General features: G+C 49.1%; 1 protein-coding gene across 1 annotated transcript in view; it reads left to right on the plus strand.

The window, feature by feature from the left end:
* Positions 1–18298, plus strand: part of LOC147665938 (nonsense-mediated mRNA decay factor SMG9-like) — a 120762-nt gene that overhangs the window by 35326 nt on the left and 67138 nt on the right. Inside the window, exon 7 of the mRNA XM_086949397.1 lies at positions 17407–17510. Coding sequence (XP_086805523.1) covers positions 17407–17510 — 104 coding nt within the window. The remainder of the gene's footprint in view (positions 1–17406; positions 17511–18298) is intronic.

Genomic DNA, 18298 nt, shown 5'->3' on the forward strand with positions numbered 1-18298 from the left:
ATGGGTAATACTAGTCATGAAAAAGGGTTTTTAAGTGACCAGGGATTTTCTGGGCGCTCTGCTAAAGTGGACGCAATAGTTCAAAAAGGAAAGATGTCGCTATATGGAGCAACTAGGTGAGGGGATAAGCCCTATAACCCCCCAATTGAGTGCGGGAAACTACCTTCACAATAAAAAATTCGAGCATTAACCTAGGCACACATAAATTAGATATAACGGTCTGTTAGTGTAGACATATATAGTACATTATGCAAGCCAACAAATACAGAGATGATCTCTTGATGAGTTTTGAATTTGTTCAGTCTTTAATTTTTGAGAAAAACCAGCCGACACGTGTTTCGTCGCATTTGGAACAATATTTCCGCAACTTCCTCAGGGCTGTATTCAAAGATATTAGATCGATGGATTGTCGCTCAGCCGGTGATAATTCCGACCCGGCCGGGCCCGAGACAAACTGGTCAGCTTCAGTGCTAAACCAGGGAATCGGAATATCCGTATTGAATTATGTAAAACGCTCAAATGCGCTCCGATATCTGAAAAAACCCAATGGTATCGATGGGGTGAACCGGAAAAAGCCTGTAGTAGGGTCGAAACAGAGTATGGCAGTTGGTCTCGGTGGACGCCGTGGGGGAGAATAAAGCAAGATGAACGGATAACTCCTCGTGCGTCAGTAATCTTAAAGTATGTGAGTCTTGGTGTCTTGCCCACGGGCCACTGGGTTCCTGGTGACCACAACCAGGGTCGGGGCTGGTCGGGGCCCGTGCACCTGAAGCTGTGCGTCTTATTTTTTGACTGCGACGGGAGCTCCCTGGGGTCTCAGGACCGCGATCCGCTGCTGATCTCCTTTGACGGCGGTGCGTGTTCCCTTGGAACACAGATGTCCCGATGAGAGGCCCCCCACGGGACATGCCGGCTGCTTTGGGACCTCGGACAGAGAGGTGAGTGTTGGCTTTGCTACTACTCCCTGCTAGTGGCGGACTACTGCTCATCATTGGGGACACTGTTATCTCGTCTCTGAGGATCGATCCTCTGTGACACGCAATTGCGGGACAGGCTCCTTCCCCGGCCGGTCCCCTTGGTGGCCCCCTGCTGCCGAGGACTTGTTGACGCGCCAGACCGGACTGTTGCGGCATCCTTCTTCGCCCCGCCTGGGGCTTTCAGAGGGCCCCGTCCCTCTCGGCCCCCTGCTGCCGAGGACTTGTTGATGCGCCAGACTGGACTGTTGCGGCATCCTTCTTCGCCCCCCTGGGGCTTTCAGAGGGCCCCTGCCGATGCCGTGGAATCTGGTGGATGCCTCTGTTCATCGGTTTCGGCTGCTTTGTTTGTTCGGCTTTGCATGGTTGAAGGGCGAGTGAGATGGAGGTTCCCCCGTTGTTCGGGGATACGATCCCCCATTCTAGGCAGTTTCTACCTCGAGGACAGTGATCTCCCAGTGGGAAGATGGCGACTACCTTCCTCAACAATGGCCAGTAAAAGAAGCCTCAAAGACCTACCACTTTGTCATCCTCCTCCTCCCCTTTAGTGTTAACTCAAATTAAGGTGGCTAACTCTGACTTTTCCTCTGTACTCCAACCCCTCTCTATCTCAACACACGACAATTCATAACTCTTGCCCCAGCTTTGAGCCTAACTTCTCACACTCTCTGACTTTTCTCACTCCCTCTCGCCCCCTCCATCTTGCACCCCACTTATTCTCTTTCCAGCCCATTCGACCATCCCAGTTTTTTTACTATGTCGCCCTACAATCACACCATCACTCCGCCCGACACTTTAATCACTAGGTTTGGCATCAACTCGTGGACCATGCTTTACCCTCCCATACTCTCTAAAAATGCCAAGAAGAACCCGAAACATAAACTCTTAATTCATCCCCAAGAAACCCTATTTGTTCGTAATTACCTAAGCCTTACATCCATTGTCAAAACCAATTACATCTTCTACTCTAAGCGCCCCTCTAAATGGAAAAGTATCTTGATACGCCACTTAACCATAAAGAAATCTATCAAAATCCCATATGGCCTGAATCTATCCACCACCCCATCCCCCACATTCGCTGGAGAAATTGACATCTCCATCTTCAAATCAGGAAATACCCTCATTCAAGCCTCTGAAAACCACCTCACCATCTTCGAACACCACTTCAACCACCTATACGATCTACTATCCTCACCTTCACATTCTTCCTCAGCCGCGCAAACACACGAAGTCCTCACAACGACACTGCTCCTGACTCCAGCCCACATCCCACTGAATCCTATGATATCCTTGAAGTCTCCCAATCCCAGTCCTTGCATCCCACCACTAACACTACACCCGCTCCCTCGCTTTTCCCCTCTCCATCTTATCTGACCCCCACCCATTCCACCCCCTCGGACGCTCTCTCACCTATCCCCAACCTCTTCCCTCTTACCCCTCTTTCCTCCTTTCCCCTGCTGCCCGATCCCTCTTCTCCTCTATCCTCTCCACCACCTCCGACCCCTCACACCCAACCCCAACCTCGCCCCTCATACCCCTCTTTCCTCCTCTACCCCAATGTTTGATGCGCCTACTCCGCCCCTCCAACACACTGAATCCCCTCACTCCTTCTCCCTTACCGCTCCACAATGTTCTCCTTCTCCACACTATCTTATCGATCCTCAACCTCAAAGACATGATTGCTCCTCATTCCAACACACTGAATCCCCTCACTCCTTCTCCCACGATGTTCTCCTATTCCACCTTATCTTTTTGATCCTCAACCTCAAAGACATGAGTGTTCCCCTCTTCCCCAGCCACTCCCCCCCCCTCCTCCTCCTCCCATAGCATCCATCAGACCTCTGGGGTTGAGGACGCTCACAGAGCCAACCGTCATCAGGTCGGAATCGGGAACACCCCTCTCATCCCGCCTCCTGGGTTCCCTCCTCTCCCACCGCCTATACCTCTCCCCCCGGACAATTTGGAACAAACCCCCATCCCCATGGAACCCCTTTCCTCCTTATCGTCCTCCTTTTTAACTCAATTGCTTCTTAACATTGAACTCCACCTCTCTATCTTGTCATTGGAACTTCATCCCTCAGGAAAGACTTGATCACCCACCGTGATACTAAACCTTCCAACCATCCCATCTCCTTCGATGACACTCTTCCTAACTCTTCTCTCCCTCCTCAAAGAGGCACCTCTCCTCATTACATTCTCTAAGATGGACTCCCCCGTAACGGCCTTCCCATTACTCCTCTTACGTCTACCCACCCTTCCTCCCTGGACCTAGGGGTCCCAAATAATTCCTACCCCCCCAACCCTTTGACTGGTGAATCTCTAATACCTCTTCCCTCCTTTTCAGCGGCCCCGGGGATAAACCTCATCCCTACCGCCTCTGGCTCGCCCAAACCCCCTCTAAGGATATTCCTCACTCCACTATTCCTGTGATCCTGGGAATTAGCCGCACCCCCATCTCCCCTCGTTCGCCTAGGCCTCCCCCGCAACGCACTACTGTCCACTCTGTAACTACTCCTGCTATCAATCCCAAACCCCTTAACTGCATGCTCATCAACAGTCGATCGGCTGCACGTCATGCAACTGAAATCTCGGAGACTATCCTCAGTGAAGCCATTGACATCGCCTTTCTTACGGAAACCTGGCTCAAGGCTCATTCCTCATCCATTCTCGACAAGCTCTCTCCCCCCCACCCCCCCCCGGTTGCTCTATCCTCAGAAAAGATAGGCCTGTCAAAATCGGGGGGGGGGGGGGGGGTCTAGCCATCATCTATAAAGATGACCTCCCTCTCTTACTTGTCAAGAACTCCGACCAAATCACTTTTGAATACCTGGTAGCTGAACTTATAGTTCAGGCCCCCCCCCCCCCCCCCTATTCGGCTACATAATATCTATCATCCCCCTGGTGACCCTATATCGTTTGTAGATGAACTATCTGACCTACTTTCCCAAGCCTCGATTTCCTACTCCAATAACATTTTCCTCTGAGACTTCAATATTCACTGGAACAATAATAATGATCCCTCGGTTTTAACCCTCAATGACCTCCTTGACGTTACTGATTTGATCCAACTTTGCCACTCTCCTACACATGACAAAGGAGCTACACTAGATGCCATCATCACTAGCAAAGATTTAGCCTCCCTCTCGCACATTGTCCCCATTGATTGGTCGGACCATCACCTCATCCTTTTCCCGATCAACAGCTTCACTTCTCCCCCTCCTCCCATTAACCTTAAACTTAAGAAATAAACCAGAAACCTTCACCTTATTCCCCCAGGCGTACTAGAGTCTAAACTCGAAGCCAAACTTCAACTTCCCCCTCCCTCATAAAATGCTAACGATATTACTGAACACTACAACAAAACAATCACCGAAATCCTTGACTAAATTGCACCAGCCAAATTAAAACCGCACAAAAATCCCTTCCAAATCCTGGTTTAATGCTGAACTCAACAATGAGAGACGTGCACTCAAAGTCTGAGCGCTCTTAGAGACAACACCCCTCTCCCTCTAATCTCGCCCTCCTCAGATCCGCTAGGTATAACTACAAAAAACACATCCTTAGTGAAAAGGCCTCCTCCTTCTGCGCTCAACTTGATCGAGCCAAGAATAGACCCAGGGAATTATTCAACATTATCAAAAAACAATCTGCTTCTGCCACCCCCAAGTTGACCGCCACCACCGAAAATTGTGAAGTAATAGCAAATTTCTTCTCTGAAAAAATTCCCAAGATTGACGCATCCTTTGCTTCAACTCCACCCTCCACCTCCTGCAATGTGTCTCACCCCTCCCTGTCATCCCTCCCTTGACACCTTTCTCTCCTTCGCCCCCTCTTGATCCTTTTCCCCCTTCTGACCCTGCTCATCTCCCGCTCACTGTCACACCTCAGGATCTCTTCCCCCCGTAGCATACAGCCTAAAAACAATGCTTCCTGGCTTCATTTTAGCCCTGTTACCGAGCTAGAAGTACTCAACATTATCTCCAAGCGCAAACCATCCTCTCATACCCTGGACCCACTCCCCGCCAACATCGTTGAAGACCTAAAGCATATCATCACTACTTATTGGACTACCATCATCAACTCCTCCCTGGCTACGGGTTGTGTCCCTGTTACCCTCCAGTTGGGCCAAATCCCACCCATCCTTAAAAATGCTACAGCTGACCCTAACAACCTTAACAATCTACGCACCATCTCTAATCTACCTCTTCTCTCTAAAGCCCTCGAAAAAATGCGTCCTGCTCCAACTTGACAAACGCATTGACTCATTTTGCCTTCTGTATGTATTACAGTCAGGTTTCCGAAAGGGTTGTAGCACTGAAACTACAATGCTCAACATTGTTGATGACATCCATCACTCCCTTGACAAGGGAGAGGCTTCCCTTCTCATCCTTCTTGACTTTTCTGCTGCCTACGATTCTGCAACCACTCTACCCTACTCAATACCCGCAAAGCTCGGTTTGGCCTCAATGGTCCCGTTCTTGAATGGTTCACTTCCTTCATCCAGCACAAATCCCAACAAATCAAAATCAGCAGTTGCCTCTCTAAAACTATACCAGTCTCCCTGGGTGTTCCCCAGGGGTCTATTCTCTCTCCTTCTCTATTTAACCTCTTCATGGAGTCCCTCACCCTCATTCTAAAGAAAGCAGGTATCAACCTGCCGTGATGTTACTGCTTTTTGATGCACCTATGGGCACGGGGGTGTTGCTGTTTTTGAATTAGGAGTTTGGGGCGGGGGTGGCGAAACGAGATCCTCTTCCCGTTTTTTCTTTCTTTGAAGTTTTAGGGGCGACAGGCACTCTGCAGTTTTCAGCGGGCAGTTTTGAGCCCAATGGGCAGGGCAGCAGGGTGGTTTGGGGGAGAACGTTAGTTTTTTCTGTTTTCAGGTTTGTAGTGTTCATCAGCATTATGTCTTTCCTGTACACATGGCATGAAGAGGGTGGAGGGTGGCGCTGGGTGGAAGATGGGGGGGTAGTGATATAAAAGTATTGAGTTGGAACGTTAATTGGTTTGGGGATAAAATCAAGCGGTGTATTGTTCTCCAATTTCTTAAGAGGCAGGCGCCAGACTTGGTTCTGCTGCAGGAGACGCATCTAGTTGGAAACTTATGCAACGCACTGTATGGAATGGGATTTAAATTGATCGCACATTCGGGGTTTACAACAGGATCTAGAGGGGTGGGGGTGTTGGTCCTCAAGACATTCCTAGTGGCAATTCTTCTGTTTGAGAGGACGGTAGGGGTAGGTACAGTGGGGTCACGGGTAGGTGGGAGGGTCACCTCGTGACTTCCTTTCCGTCTATGTCCCTCCAGGGCTTCAGAGTACAACCATTGCGGACTTTGGGTCGGTCCTCCTTTCGCTCCCAGATGGCCTTTTGATGTTGGGAGGCGACTTTAACCAATCAATCAATCAATCATTGTATTTATATAGCGCACTACTTACCCAGAGGGTCTCAAGGCGCTGGGGGGGGGGAGAGGGGGGGTCCGCTACTGCTCGAACAACCAGGTCTTGAGTTGCTTCCTGAAGGCGAGGTGGTCCTGGGTCCGGCGGAGGTGGGTGGGGAGGGAGTTCCATGTCTTGGCGGCGAGGTAGGAGAAGGACCGTCCCCCTGTGGTGGCTCTGCGGATGCGGGGGACGTCGGCGAGGGCGTGGCTGGTCGAACGAAGCTGGCGTTTGGGAGCGTAGAAGTTGAGGCGGCTGTTGAGGTATCCTGGGCCTTGGCTGTGTAGGGCTTTGTGTGCGTGGGTGAGGAGACGGAAGGTGATTCTCTTGTTGACCGGGAGCCAGTGCAGATCTCTCAGGTGTCCGGAGATGTGGCTGCGACGGGGGATGTCCAGGATGAGTCGTGCTGAGGCGTTCTGGATCCGCTGGAGTCTCTTCTGGAGTTTGGCGGTGGTTCCGGCGTAGAGGGTGTTGCCGTAGTCCAGACGGCTGGTGACGAGGGCCTGGGTGACCGTCTTCCTGGTCTCGGTGGGGATCCACCGGAAGATCTTACGTAGCATGCGCAGGATATTGAAGCACGACGAGGAGACGGCGTTGACTTGTCTGGTCATGGAGAGGGAGGAGTCTAGGATGAAGCCCAGGTTGCGTGCGTGGTCTGTTGGTTTGGGTGCGCTGCCTAGGGCGGGGGGCCACCAGGAGTCGTCCCAGGCGGAGGGTGAGGATCCCAGGATGAGGACTTCCGTCTTGTCCGAGTTCAGTTTCAGGCGGCTGTTCTTCATCCATTCGGCTACCTCTTTCATCCCTTCGTGAAGGTTGGCTCTGGCGGTGGCGGGGTCGTTGGTAAGGGAGAGGATCAGCTGGGTGTCGTCGGCATAGGAGATGATGTTGAGGTTGTGCTGGCGTGCGATGTCTGCGAGGGGGATCATGTAGATGTTGAAGAGGGTTGGACTGAGCGAGGAGCCTTGAGGGACGCCGCAGATGACTTCGGTGGTTTCAGATCTGAACAGGGGGAGGCGGACTCTCTGTGTTCTTCCGGCGAGGAAGGAGATGATCCACTCCAGTGCCTTCTCCTGGACTCCGACGTTGCTGAGGCGTTGTACTAGGGTACGATGGCAAACAGTGTCGAAGGCCGCGGAGAGGTCGAGGAGGATGAGGGCTGCTGTTTCTCCGTTGTCGAGCAGCGCTCGGATTTCATTGGTGACTGCGATCAGGGCGGTCTCGGTGCTGTGGTTGGCCCGGAAGCCAGACTGCGAGGGGTCGAGGGATCCGTTCGTCTCGAGGAAGGCGGCCAGCTGCTTGTTGACGGTCTTCTCGATGACTTTTGCAGGAAACGGGAGCAGCGGGATGGGGCGGTAGTTCTTGAGGTCGGTGGGGTCAGCCGATGGCTTCTTGAGTAGAGCGCGGAGTTCGGCGTGCTTCCAGCTCTCCGGGAAGGTAGCGGTGTCGAAGGAGGTGTTGATGATGTCCCGCAGGTGGGGTGCGATGATAGCGTTGGCCGTGTTGAAGACGTGGTGAGGGCAGGGGTCGGTCGGAGATCCGGAGTGGATGGAGTTCATCGTGCGGACGGTGTCTTCGGTGCTGATCGGAGTCCAGGCGCGGAGGGTGGTGGTGGGGGGCGGTGGTTCGGTCGTGGTGCTCGTCGGTTGAGTGCTGAAGCTGTTGTGTATGTCCGCGATCTTGTTGTGGAAGTAGGAGGCGAGGAAGTTGCAGAGGTCTTGCGAAGGGGTGATGTCGTTGTTTCCGGCGTTGGGGTTGGAGAGCTCTTTGACGATGTTGAAGAGTTCTTTGCTGTTGTGTGCGTTGTTGTTCAGTCGTTCCTTGAATGCAGTTTTCTTGGTGGCGCGGATGAGTTGGTGGTGTTTCCGGGTGGGGAGCTTGAGGGCAGTCATGTTGTCCGGTGTTGGGTCTCTGCGCCAGGTTCTCTCGAGGGCTCGGCAGTTCTTCTTGGAGCTCTTGAGTTCGTCGGTGAACCATGGGGCTTTCTTGCTGCCGGGTCTGCTGGGCGGGGTCCTCAGGGGGGCGAGCTCGTCTGCGCAGTCGTTGATCCACTTCGTGAGGTTGGTGGCTGCCTGGCTAGGGTTCGTTGTGCTGGTGGGAGGGTTCGTGCTCAGGGAGGACGCGAGCTGGTCGGCTGTGATCTTGTTCCAGTTCCTGCGTGCAGCCTGTTGCTGGTGGTGGTGGATCGTGGTCCTTGCGAAGCTGAAGTGGACGCAGCTGTGGTCCGTCCAGTGGAGTCCGGTGGCGTGGCTGAAGGCGATGTCCTTGCTGGATGAGAAGACGGGGTCGAGTGTGTGTCCGGCGTAGTGGGTGGGGGTGGTCACCAGTTGCTTGAGTCCCAGGTTGGCGAGGTTGTCCAGCAGGGTGGTGGTGTTGCGGTCGTTGTTGTTCTCCAGGTGGAAGTTGAGGTCCCCTAGGAGGATGTAGTCAGCGGAGCAGAGGGCGTGTGGGCTGATGAAGTCGGCGATGTCTTCGCTGAATTGTGTGCGTTGTCCAGGGGGTCTGTAGATGAGGGTGCCTCTGAGGGTGGTCTTGGGGTTGATGTGGACTTGGAAGTGCAGGTGCTCGGCGGTAGCGAGGGTGTCATCGGTGTTGGTCGTGATGCGGATGGTGTTCCTGTGGACGATGGCGATGCCTCCTCCGGTGTGGTTGATGCGGTCCCTTCGGATGATCTTGTAGCCGTCTGGGATGGCGATGGCGATGTCAGGCGCGGAGGAGGCATTCATCCAGGTTTCCGTGAAGAAGGCGACGTCTGGGGCTGTGGTGTCGAGCAGGTTCCAGATCTCGATGGCGTGCCTGTGGACGGAGCGGGTGTTGAGCAGGATGCACTTGAGGTGGTTGCTGCTGTTGTTCGTCGAGGTCTTGGGCACTGCTGGAGTGGTGCAGGTCCGGATGCAGGTGAACTTGCAGGCGTTGCAGCAGAAGGGACCGTGGGTGCGTCTCGGGGTGGCTCGGTAGCAGCCCGGGACTCGGCCGGCGTTGAGTGCGTTGAGGGTGGCGGCTTCGTACGTCCGGCGGGTGGGCAGGGTTCTGCGGGGGCCAGGGGTTCTGGCACTGGGCGCGGACGGGCTTACCTTTGGCGCGCCTTCGGCGCACAATCGGCGCTCCCGCTGCGCGTAACCGCTGCGCGTTCGCACGGTCGCCATATATGGCGAAGTGCGAGGGAGGGCGAAGCAGCTGGGAGGCGGGAGCGGGTAGGGCACAGAAAGAAAGGGGGCGTGGCTAACGGAGGCGGGGAGCGGGGCGGGAGGAACCGGGGGAGCGAGTACAGATGACAAAAACAATCCAAACAAAAACAAAAGACAATCTCAGTACAGCAAAGGGGCACACAGCAAGGAAAAACGGGGCACAGGAGCCTAAAAGGCAACAACAGCGAACACAGCACTAGACCGCAGGAGACCACGCCGCTCGGTGGCAGGGGGCGTGGTCAGACGGCGGCAGCAGGGTCAGCGAGGCAGGCTGGTGGCAGGAGGCACACGCAGCAGCTGGTGGATGTGCGGCGCGGGGGTGTCCTAAGCTAACGCGGTCGTCTCCGGTATGGTGGACAGACATCCTCCTCGAGAGATTGGGCGAACGATGCGGTGGTTGCCTGATTTCATGGACACAATGGATCTGGTTGACTGCTGGAGGCTGCTACATCCTGATAGTAATCAGTATACCTTCCAGTCTGGAGTCCATAACAGTCTCTCGCGTCTGGACTACTATCTGGTGCTGGCGGCCCAGGCTGCTTATGTAGTGAGAGTCGATCATCTGGCCAGGGGGATATCGGACCATTCTCCACTTTGGATTCACGTAGTGGTGAATCGTAGCTTCGTGGGGCGAGTGGCCCCTATAAACCCATGGTATCTGCGCAACCCTAAGATTCGAAAGGAACTTATTGCCCAAATAGAAGAATATTTTGTCACAAATGAGGGTTCGGTCTCCTCCTCGCTGTCCCTATGGGAGGCTTTTAAAACTGTTGTGAGGGGCCAGGCCTTATCATTGATAGCTGGATTTAAGAGGGAGAAACAAAAGGAGGTGGTTGAGTTGGAGACTGAGATTGAAGGGTTGGAAAGGGATTTGGAACTTGAGGTGACGCAAAGTAAACTTCACCAGTTGCGTCTAAAACAGCACGACTACAAACATTTGGTCACAGATAGAGCGAAGCAGCTTGTCAGAGGCAGGAAAACCCCTCTCTTGGCTAGATAAGAAACACTGGGCTAGTTGACTAGTCCCTGAGTTGTTGACGGACGAGGGGGAAAAGCTTAAAGACCCACAGAGTATTGTGGATGAATTTGCCAAACACTTCCAGACGGTGTATACTTTGATCTCTTCTTACCCAGAGTCTGACTCTCATCTGTTACTTCGAGATATTCAACTCCCGCATCTTTCCGTAGAAGATAAAAGTTTTATGGATAGTGACCTAACGACAGACAAGATTGCTTTAGCCATCTGCTCACTGAACTCCCGCAAGGCATCAGGCCCTAATAGTATCCCTATGGAGCTTTACAAGCTTAGGCCAGATCGCCTTTCGCCCTATTTGAGGGAAATGTTTTTGAAGTCCCGAGAGGGAGGGGCTCTCCCAAGAGATCAGAGGGTCACTTCGATAGTAGTAATACACAAGGATGGTAAGGTCAAGACCAGCTTGCCTCATATAGACCCATTTCACTGCTAAATGCAGAGCCTAAGATTTTGGCCAAAGTATTGGCGAATAGGTTGATTAAGGTTATTACCGAGCTGGTGCATGCCGACCAGTCGGGATTTATGCCCCACAGAAATACGGCCTTGAATTTGCGTAGGTTACATGCGAGAGCCGGCTATAATTGCATCATTGGACGCAACAATGGCATTTGATGCGATTGAATGGCCTTATTTGTGGGTGGTATTGGCTAAGTTTGGGTTTGGCCCTGGATTTATTGGCTGGATACGCCTGTTCTATTCGGAGCCCCTTGCACTAGTGGTAGTGAATAACAAGGTATCCTCTGCCTTTCAGTTGGGAAGGGGAACCCGACAGGGTTGCCCGCTGTCCCCCCTTCTTTTCGCACTGGCTATGGAGCCGTTGGTCGCCTGGTTGCGATGGGAGCCTTCAATCAGGGGTCTGCAGTGGTCTCCGGAATGAGAGGACCGTATCTCCCTATATGCTGATGATATTTTACTTTATTTGGCCTCCCCTCGTAAATCCTTAATTGTGACGTTCTTGCCTCCTTTGGGAGCAACTCTGGCCTATCGATCAACTGGAGTAAGTCTGTATTGTTTGTTTTGCGGGGTGACCCTCCGGTACCTCCCAGGAACTGCCCTATACAACTCAGTTTGGAAGGGTTTAAATATCTGGGGATCTTTGTGTCTCTGGACCCCTCAAATAGGTACTCTCGGAATCTCCTGCCCCCTCTCGATAGGCTCATGAGGGATATATCCAACTGGAAGAAGCTTCCTCTTTCTTTATTGGGTAGAGCGGCATTGTTCAAGATGATGGCTCTCCCACACTTTATTTATGCTTTGCAAAATTCCTTGGATGTGGTGCCCTCTAGTTACTTCTGTGAAATTGAGAGTTTGCAACGTAGTTTGCTGTGTGAGGGGAGGCCTCGCATTGCTTTACACAAATTGACTCTTTCCTGGTACGACGGAGGTATTGCCCTCCCCTCCCTAGAAGATAATATTGGGCGGCCCACCTGGCGACAATTAACCATGGCACCTATGGCCGGGTTGATGACCCAGGCTACGCCATGGATAAACTGCTTCTCCCAGGAGGCAATTAAAATAGGGCCCTATACTCCTGTCCCAACAGAGTGCTATTGACAGGTCCCACTAAACACTCTGTGAATGTCTGGCATGCGGCTACGGCCTCCTTGGGATGAAGAAATAGATTGACAATGGCCACTCCGCTCTGGGACACTGAAATGCTTGGTAAGCTGTGGAAGACGAAGAGCTTCGATAGGTAGGACCTCATAGGCATTTCTATGGTTATGGACATTTGGGGGAAGGGAAAGATTAAATCATTCCAGGAATTACAGACTGAGTATAAAATTGCCCCATTGGAGTACTTTCGGTATGGTCAGGTACGGCATGACCTTTTGTCATGGCTGCCTGGAGAAGCAGAACCTTCGGAGGCTTCCCCTCTGGAGGATAGGATATTAGACGGCCACCTTCCGGATAAAACAATCTCTCTAATATATAAAAAGTTGATTAATCACAGGACTGACTCCCTAGAGGCGCTTAGAGATAAGTGGTTGCAAGACGGAATAGAGTTAGATGAGGAGGACTGGCAGATAGCGATGTCTTCCCCTAGAGACGTCGCGATCCCATATCGCCTCAGGCTGGTACAACTTAAGATTTTACATAGGATTTACCTTACAGGACCCAGGCTAGTACATATGGGACTTTCAGTCTCAGGGCTTTGTAAAAGATTATTTGGGAATGTGAGCAGGTCAACACATACTGGCGCAATATACATAACACGATACGCAGAGTACTTGGAGTTTCTCTCTCTCCGGAGGCACGAAGGTGTTTGCTTAATACAAGAGTGCCTAAAGACCTATACATCTCGCAGACGCAGTGGGTCACGCTGGGGTATATGATTGCCAAAAGGAATATAGCCCAGCTGTGGGGGGCAGTACAGCCCCCCTCCTTGGTAGAGTGGGAAAATAATTTGGACTGGTGTATGTTCAGAGAGAAAACTACATACCTAGCGAGGGGACGCCCCCGTAAATGGTCATTGATTTGGGGGTCATGGAACAGTTTCAGAGGAGACATCTGTACGCCACCTGTAATTGTTATCCCGGATGAAACCCCCTCCATAAATTCTGATATGTTTTTGGATTTTGTCTTTGGCCCCGTGGAGTGTACTCAGCTACTGTGCCTTACCCTCTGTAATGTAACTTATTGCTGATGTTTGTTTCAATAAAAAGAAATATTTAAAAAAAAAAGAAAGCAGATATCAACTACCACCTCTATGCAGATGATACCCAAGTTTACTGTCGAATCAAATCCCATTCAGACATCCTGCACCTCAACGACACCCTGACTAAGATCCAATCTTAGACCAAGTTCCATCACAATCACCTAAAACTCAACCCTAAAAAACTGAAGTCATTCTCTTTGCCCCTAAAAATAACTGGCTTCCCATTCAACACTGGCTCTCTGGCCTTAATGCTCTCAACTGCTCCCTTTCCATCTCTAGCTCAGTCAAATCTCTCGGAATTAAGCATTGACCAAAACATCAGCCTTTCCCCTCACATAAAAAACGCTGCCAAAGGAGCTCTCTTTTCACTTCTTCCCCTCAAAAAAATCAAACCCTTCATCCCTGTTGATGACTTTAAATCTGTTGTTCAATCATTAGTACTCTCCAGACTCGACTACGGCAACGCTTTGCTCTTAGGTACACCTAAAGTCCACCTAGCCCCAATCAAGTCAGTCCTTCACCTCGCGGCCAGTCTTATCTCTGATTCTAAGAGGCGGAATCACATCTCTCTCATCCTCAAAGATCTCCAATGGCTTACCCTGGATGGCAGATCCATCTACAAGAACGCCTGCATTACACATAAAGCCTTGCATCCTCAAGCCCCGCTGTATCTCTCCCAAAAACTTCACAAAGCTGGCTGCACCAGAGAATTGAGAAGCTCCAATGCCCTCTTACTGGTCCCTCCCTTGGTTAAAAAGAAATAGACTCAAGCACGCTCTTTCTCCTGTAATGCTCCAAACATTTGGAACTCTCTACTCAAAGATCTACGTTGCAACCCCTCATACTTCAGCTTAAAAAAAGTCCTCAAACGACACATTCTCCTCAAATATTGGGGTCCTTAATCCTGTTTTCCTCCCAGGTGTTTCCTAACCTGCCCCTTATGCTACCATGTTTCCTCTCTGCTTCTTACCTGACCCGCCTCCCCCGCTTAGCTCCCCACATCTACCTCTTTCCTCCTTCCTCCTTCCTCTTGTGCACTTGCACTCACCTCATTCCTCTTCTTGTTCTCTTCTCTCCTTTCTCCCTCCCTAATCCCCACCCTACCCCTATTCCCTCTCCCTTCGACTCTGGCCTATCCCACTTACACAGTCATCCAATGCCCTGATTGGTTCTTAATGTTTACTGCCTATACCTTTGATTTATATCCATTGTCCTTTACTTTTTTGTTTTCATATCTTGCCTTTACTTTTTTGTTTGAGCTTATTATTATATTATTCGATCTAGTCCTTCTCCTGTAAAGCGCTCTGATACCCTTGGGTCTTGCCAGCGCTATATAAAACTGTTTAAATAAATTAAAGAAAAGATACTAGTATGGACGATAGGAGCACTGATGTGCAGCCAAAAACATGCATTGGGAGAAATAAAAAAGACAAAGTGATATGCTGGAGTCAAATTTTGCAAACCTCCAAGCTTCTCATTAAAATTAATTTCGATATTTGTATATTTTTATTTTGTAGATTAAATAATTTGTGAATTTGTTTGAGATATACTTGTGTCTGTATTGTTAAGTATAGTATAGTATAGAAAATCTTTATTACATGATTTAAAAAATGTATTTTTAAGTGTTGTTTAGAAGTTCAAATTTGAGAAATTGCTTACTCTGGTGATCCAAAGTTCCAGTAGTGGAAGGTTAATCAATTACTAATCAACAAAAGCAAAAAGGAGCTAGAATTCAGAATACAAATTGGGATTTCTCTACTAAATTTGGCCAAGAACGTCAACAAAAGAGCAACCTGAGCCTCCTTAAATGATCGTTCAGACAGACTGTAATCTCATTCTGATAGAAATGGTAAGCATCACAGATTGACGGTAGGTGACTAAGAAAACCCCCATGTTGTGGGCAGCTCAAATTTATTTTCCCTTTCTTCGTAACTGCTACTCCACCTCACCACCTCCTCATCACGAATACACAGTATTCATTCGCACACTGATCGGTAAACGGCACAAGCTCATTTATTTGACTACTATGAATAAGTTCCCCTACGCACATCTGGATCCTGACACAAGCTTATCACCTCACATTTTGAAACACTAAAGGACCAGTTGTCCAGTGTGTCTGATCTAAGAGCTTGTCTTTTTTGATCATTGGTTATTCAAGTGTATTAAACAATGGTAATTAGTTCTTTAACTCCATAGTAAGGCGGATAAGCTGTGTTGCTCATTACTGCAGCATGTTTCCAAATATTATTGTACCGCTGTTAAACTTCATTAAAATATGATTACAAAGAAAGAATTACTGAGCTTGTGGGTGTACTTTACACTTTTCATGCATCTTTCAAAAGCAAAATACAGTTCATGTGACTGTACAGGTGAACAGCCTCATTAAAGAGGATTTTACAACTGGCAGCAGGTTGCTCCCTTATCTTAAAATGCAGTGCAGTGAGAGAAGGCCTCTGTTTGTCTGAACATGTACATGGCTATTTCAATATTCTACTTTCCAGGCACTGTCAGGTAGGAGAAAGTGTTGTCTGTGAAACGAATGAAAATTCCAGTGAAAGGGAGCCGGGTTTACAGTTTAGTAACTGTATATCAAAGGATCTTAATATCTGTGGACACTAAATAGAATAGCAAACTCAACCCCACTCGGAGCGTTTGGTAAGCCGGATCAAGCAATGGATAACTAAGATGTTGTCAAGCCTGCGTGCATTTTACAGCAGATGATGCAGACCTCTTGGGATGTAGAAAAGAAGGCCTATGACCCGATTATGAAACAGAGGGTAATTACAGTGTAGAATTCCACTCCTAATTCCGAGTGGGCCGGACCCATTTTCTTCCGGGTGTTGGAACGATGGTCTCAATTTAGCTGAGCAGTAATTCCATCTGAAAAAACCCACACACGGCTTTGGCTGTAGCATCAGCCGAGCCTCTCATCTTTTTATTTTTCTGTTAGAGGGAGTATACAATGTTCTCCTCTGCCAGAACTTAGCTTTTCCTTTCTTACCCTACTTGCCATAAGCCCCTCCCCCTTTTCCCACATAGAGGCCATTTACCACTGCTGAGATCAAGTGGTGTATGTTTGTGTTAAACCCCACGAAATTGGAGTTTCATGTGATTTTAAAACTAGTAAATTGTCCAATACTGAAAGTGCTACTCCCCAGTAACTTCCATTTTACATGTGCAGCTTTCACCCTGCCAGTACCATGAAACTTGTATTCAGGGACTTAATGACTGAGGGAGGAGGGGCATCTGTTCCCCATCCTGGTGCTAGAATGGGCAAGAAAGTTAATCAGTTGTGTTTTTAGGCAGTGTGCCTCACTCTGCTCTACCCACCCAAAACATTTCCGTAGAAAGGATAAAGCCCTCGGTGGTGAAGACCACTCTTAAAATCATCCTCATTTCTTGTCCCCTGAACGAATACTTTTGTCAAAAAACCTCTTGTAGCCTGTTGGAAGAGCAGGGAAAAAGTGCCATTGTACATATACAACAGTCAAGAACACATTTTTAATGACAAGACAGAGAGAAATATGTCAAGTGAAAAAAAGGACTACTACACCAGACATTTGAAAAAAATTAGCTGGGGAATATATAAGATTTGCTCCACAGAACAGAGCTTAACTGTCAATACATTACTGCATGTTTTACTGCATGTTTAATGAGGCTGCTGCCTTTAGCATCAGATATTTTTCATGTCTATTTTTCCTCTGTTCCTATGTAAAGCTCTTTGCCTACCATAGGATCTCCTCTGCGCTTTATAAAAATGCTAATATTTAAATGAGAGCCTCAGCATGTCACTTTCTATGGGTGTCACTCCTGTTCACAAATAGGATTCTATTTATGAGTTCCTTTTTGTCATGGATGCTGTGATGCTAATAATTTACATTCTGTAGATGTTTTCTCTAGAGTTCCCAGTCTGTGCATGCATGAAGCTTTTTGTTTTATTGATAGAGATAATGGAAATCATGTACAAGCTGTTGACATCCACCGTGATTTCATGAGAGTTGTTTTTATGGCCATGGCCCTCTATATATCAGGACTTAGTTGTAAATGACTGTTGTGGCCTTGTGAGGAGGAACTACTGTGTACCTACTGAAATGTTGTTCATTTTGTCTCTCCTCTACAGGTTCCTTCAAACAGCAGAGATGTTGAAACCTTCTACACCCTCTCCCAGCCATGAGAGCAGCTCCTCTGGTGGGGACGATGGCAGCGAGTATTACCCGCAAGTGGGTAAGTACAGCGACAATAGCTAACTGCTGTGGTCCTAGAAATCTCTGAGATGCTTCTAGTTGCAGAGCAATTCATGGATTGCTGTAGATTAATATAGCATTACATTTAAAGCTGCTGCTGGGTGATGCAGGCAGAGTAGGAAAACGATCCTGGGTAGGAATTTAATGGTAGAAGAAAGATGTCGCATTCTTTGTGTCTATGTCTTAAAACCAAGTAGTCTTCAGCTTTGGGTGTCATCATCTTAGTGATAACTGCAACATTACCGCAGAGCCAAAATGGTTACCATGAAAGCATAAAGAGAAGTCAAACTTAGGGAAGAGTTTTATTATGAAAGTGGGCTTTGACTGGTAGTGCCTACATCTTTCAATGCAGAATGTCCCCCAATATGTTATGTTAACACTTTCATAAAGCGTGACTGCTACCCCATGGGGCTTCCTGGCGATGAAAACGTATAGTGCTCGATTAGGTTGCCAGCAACTCTATCACAACAAAGACTGATCTTAGGTGTCAATGTTCGATTGTCTTTCATAGAGTATTGTACTCCAATTTTAGTAAAATATAATTCTGTGGCTGCGTCCTCTACATGAATGGCCTATCTCAAGATAGCAGCTAGAGTTATAGTAATCGTACAGTGTGTATCGTACCCGATTGTCTTTCATAGAGTATTGTACTCCAATTTTAGTAAAATATAATTCTGTGGCTGCGTCCTCTACATGAATGGCCTATCTCAAGATAGCAGCTAGAGTTATAGTAATTGTACAGTGTGTATCGTACCCGATTGTCTTTCA

Source organism: Lissotriton vulgaris, unplaced genomic scaffold, assembly GCF_964263255.1.
Source record: "Lissotriton vulgaris unplaced genomic scaffold, aLisVul1.2 SCAFFOLD_3476, whole genome shotgun sequence".
Lineage (NCBI taxonomy): Eukaryota > Metazoa > Chordata > Amphibia > Caudata > Salamandridae > Lissotriton > Lissotriton vulgaris.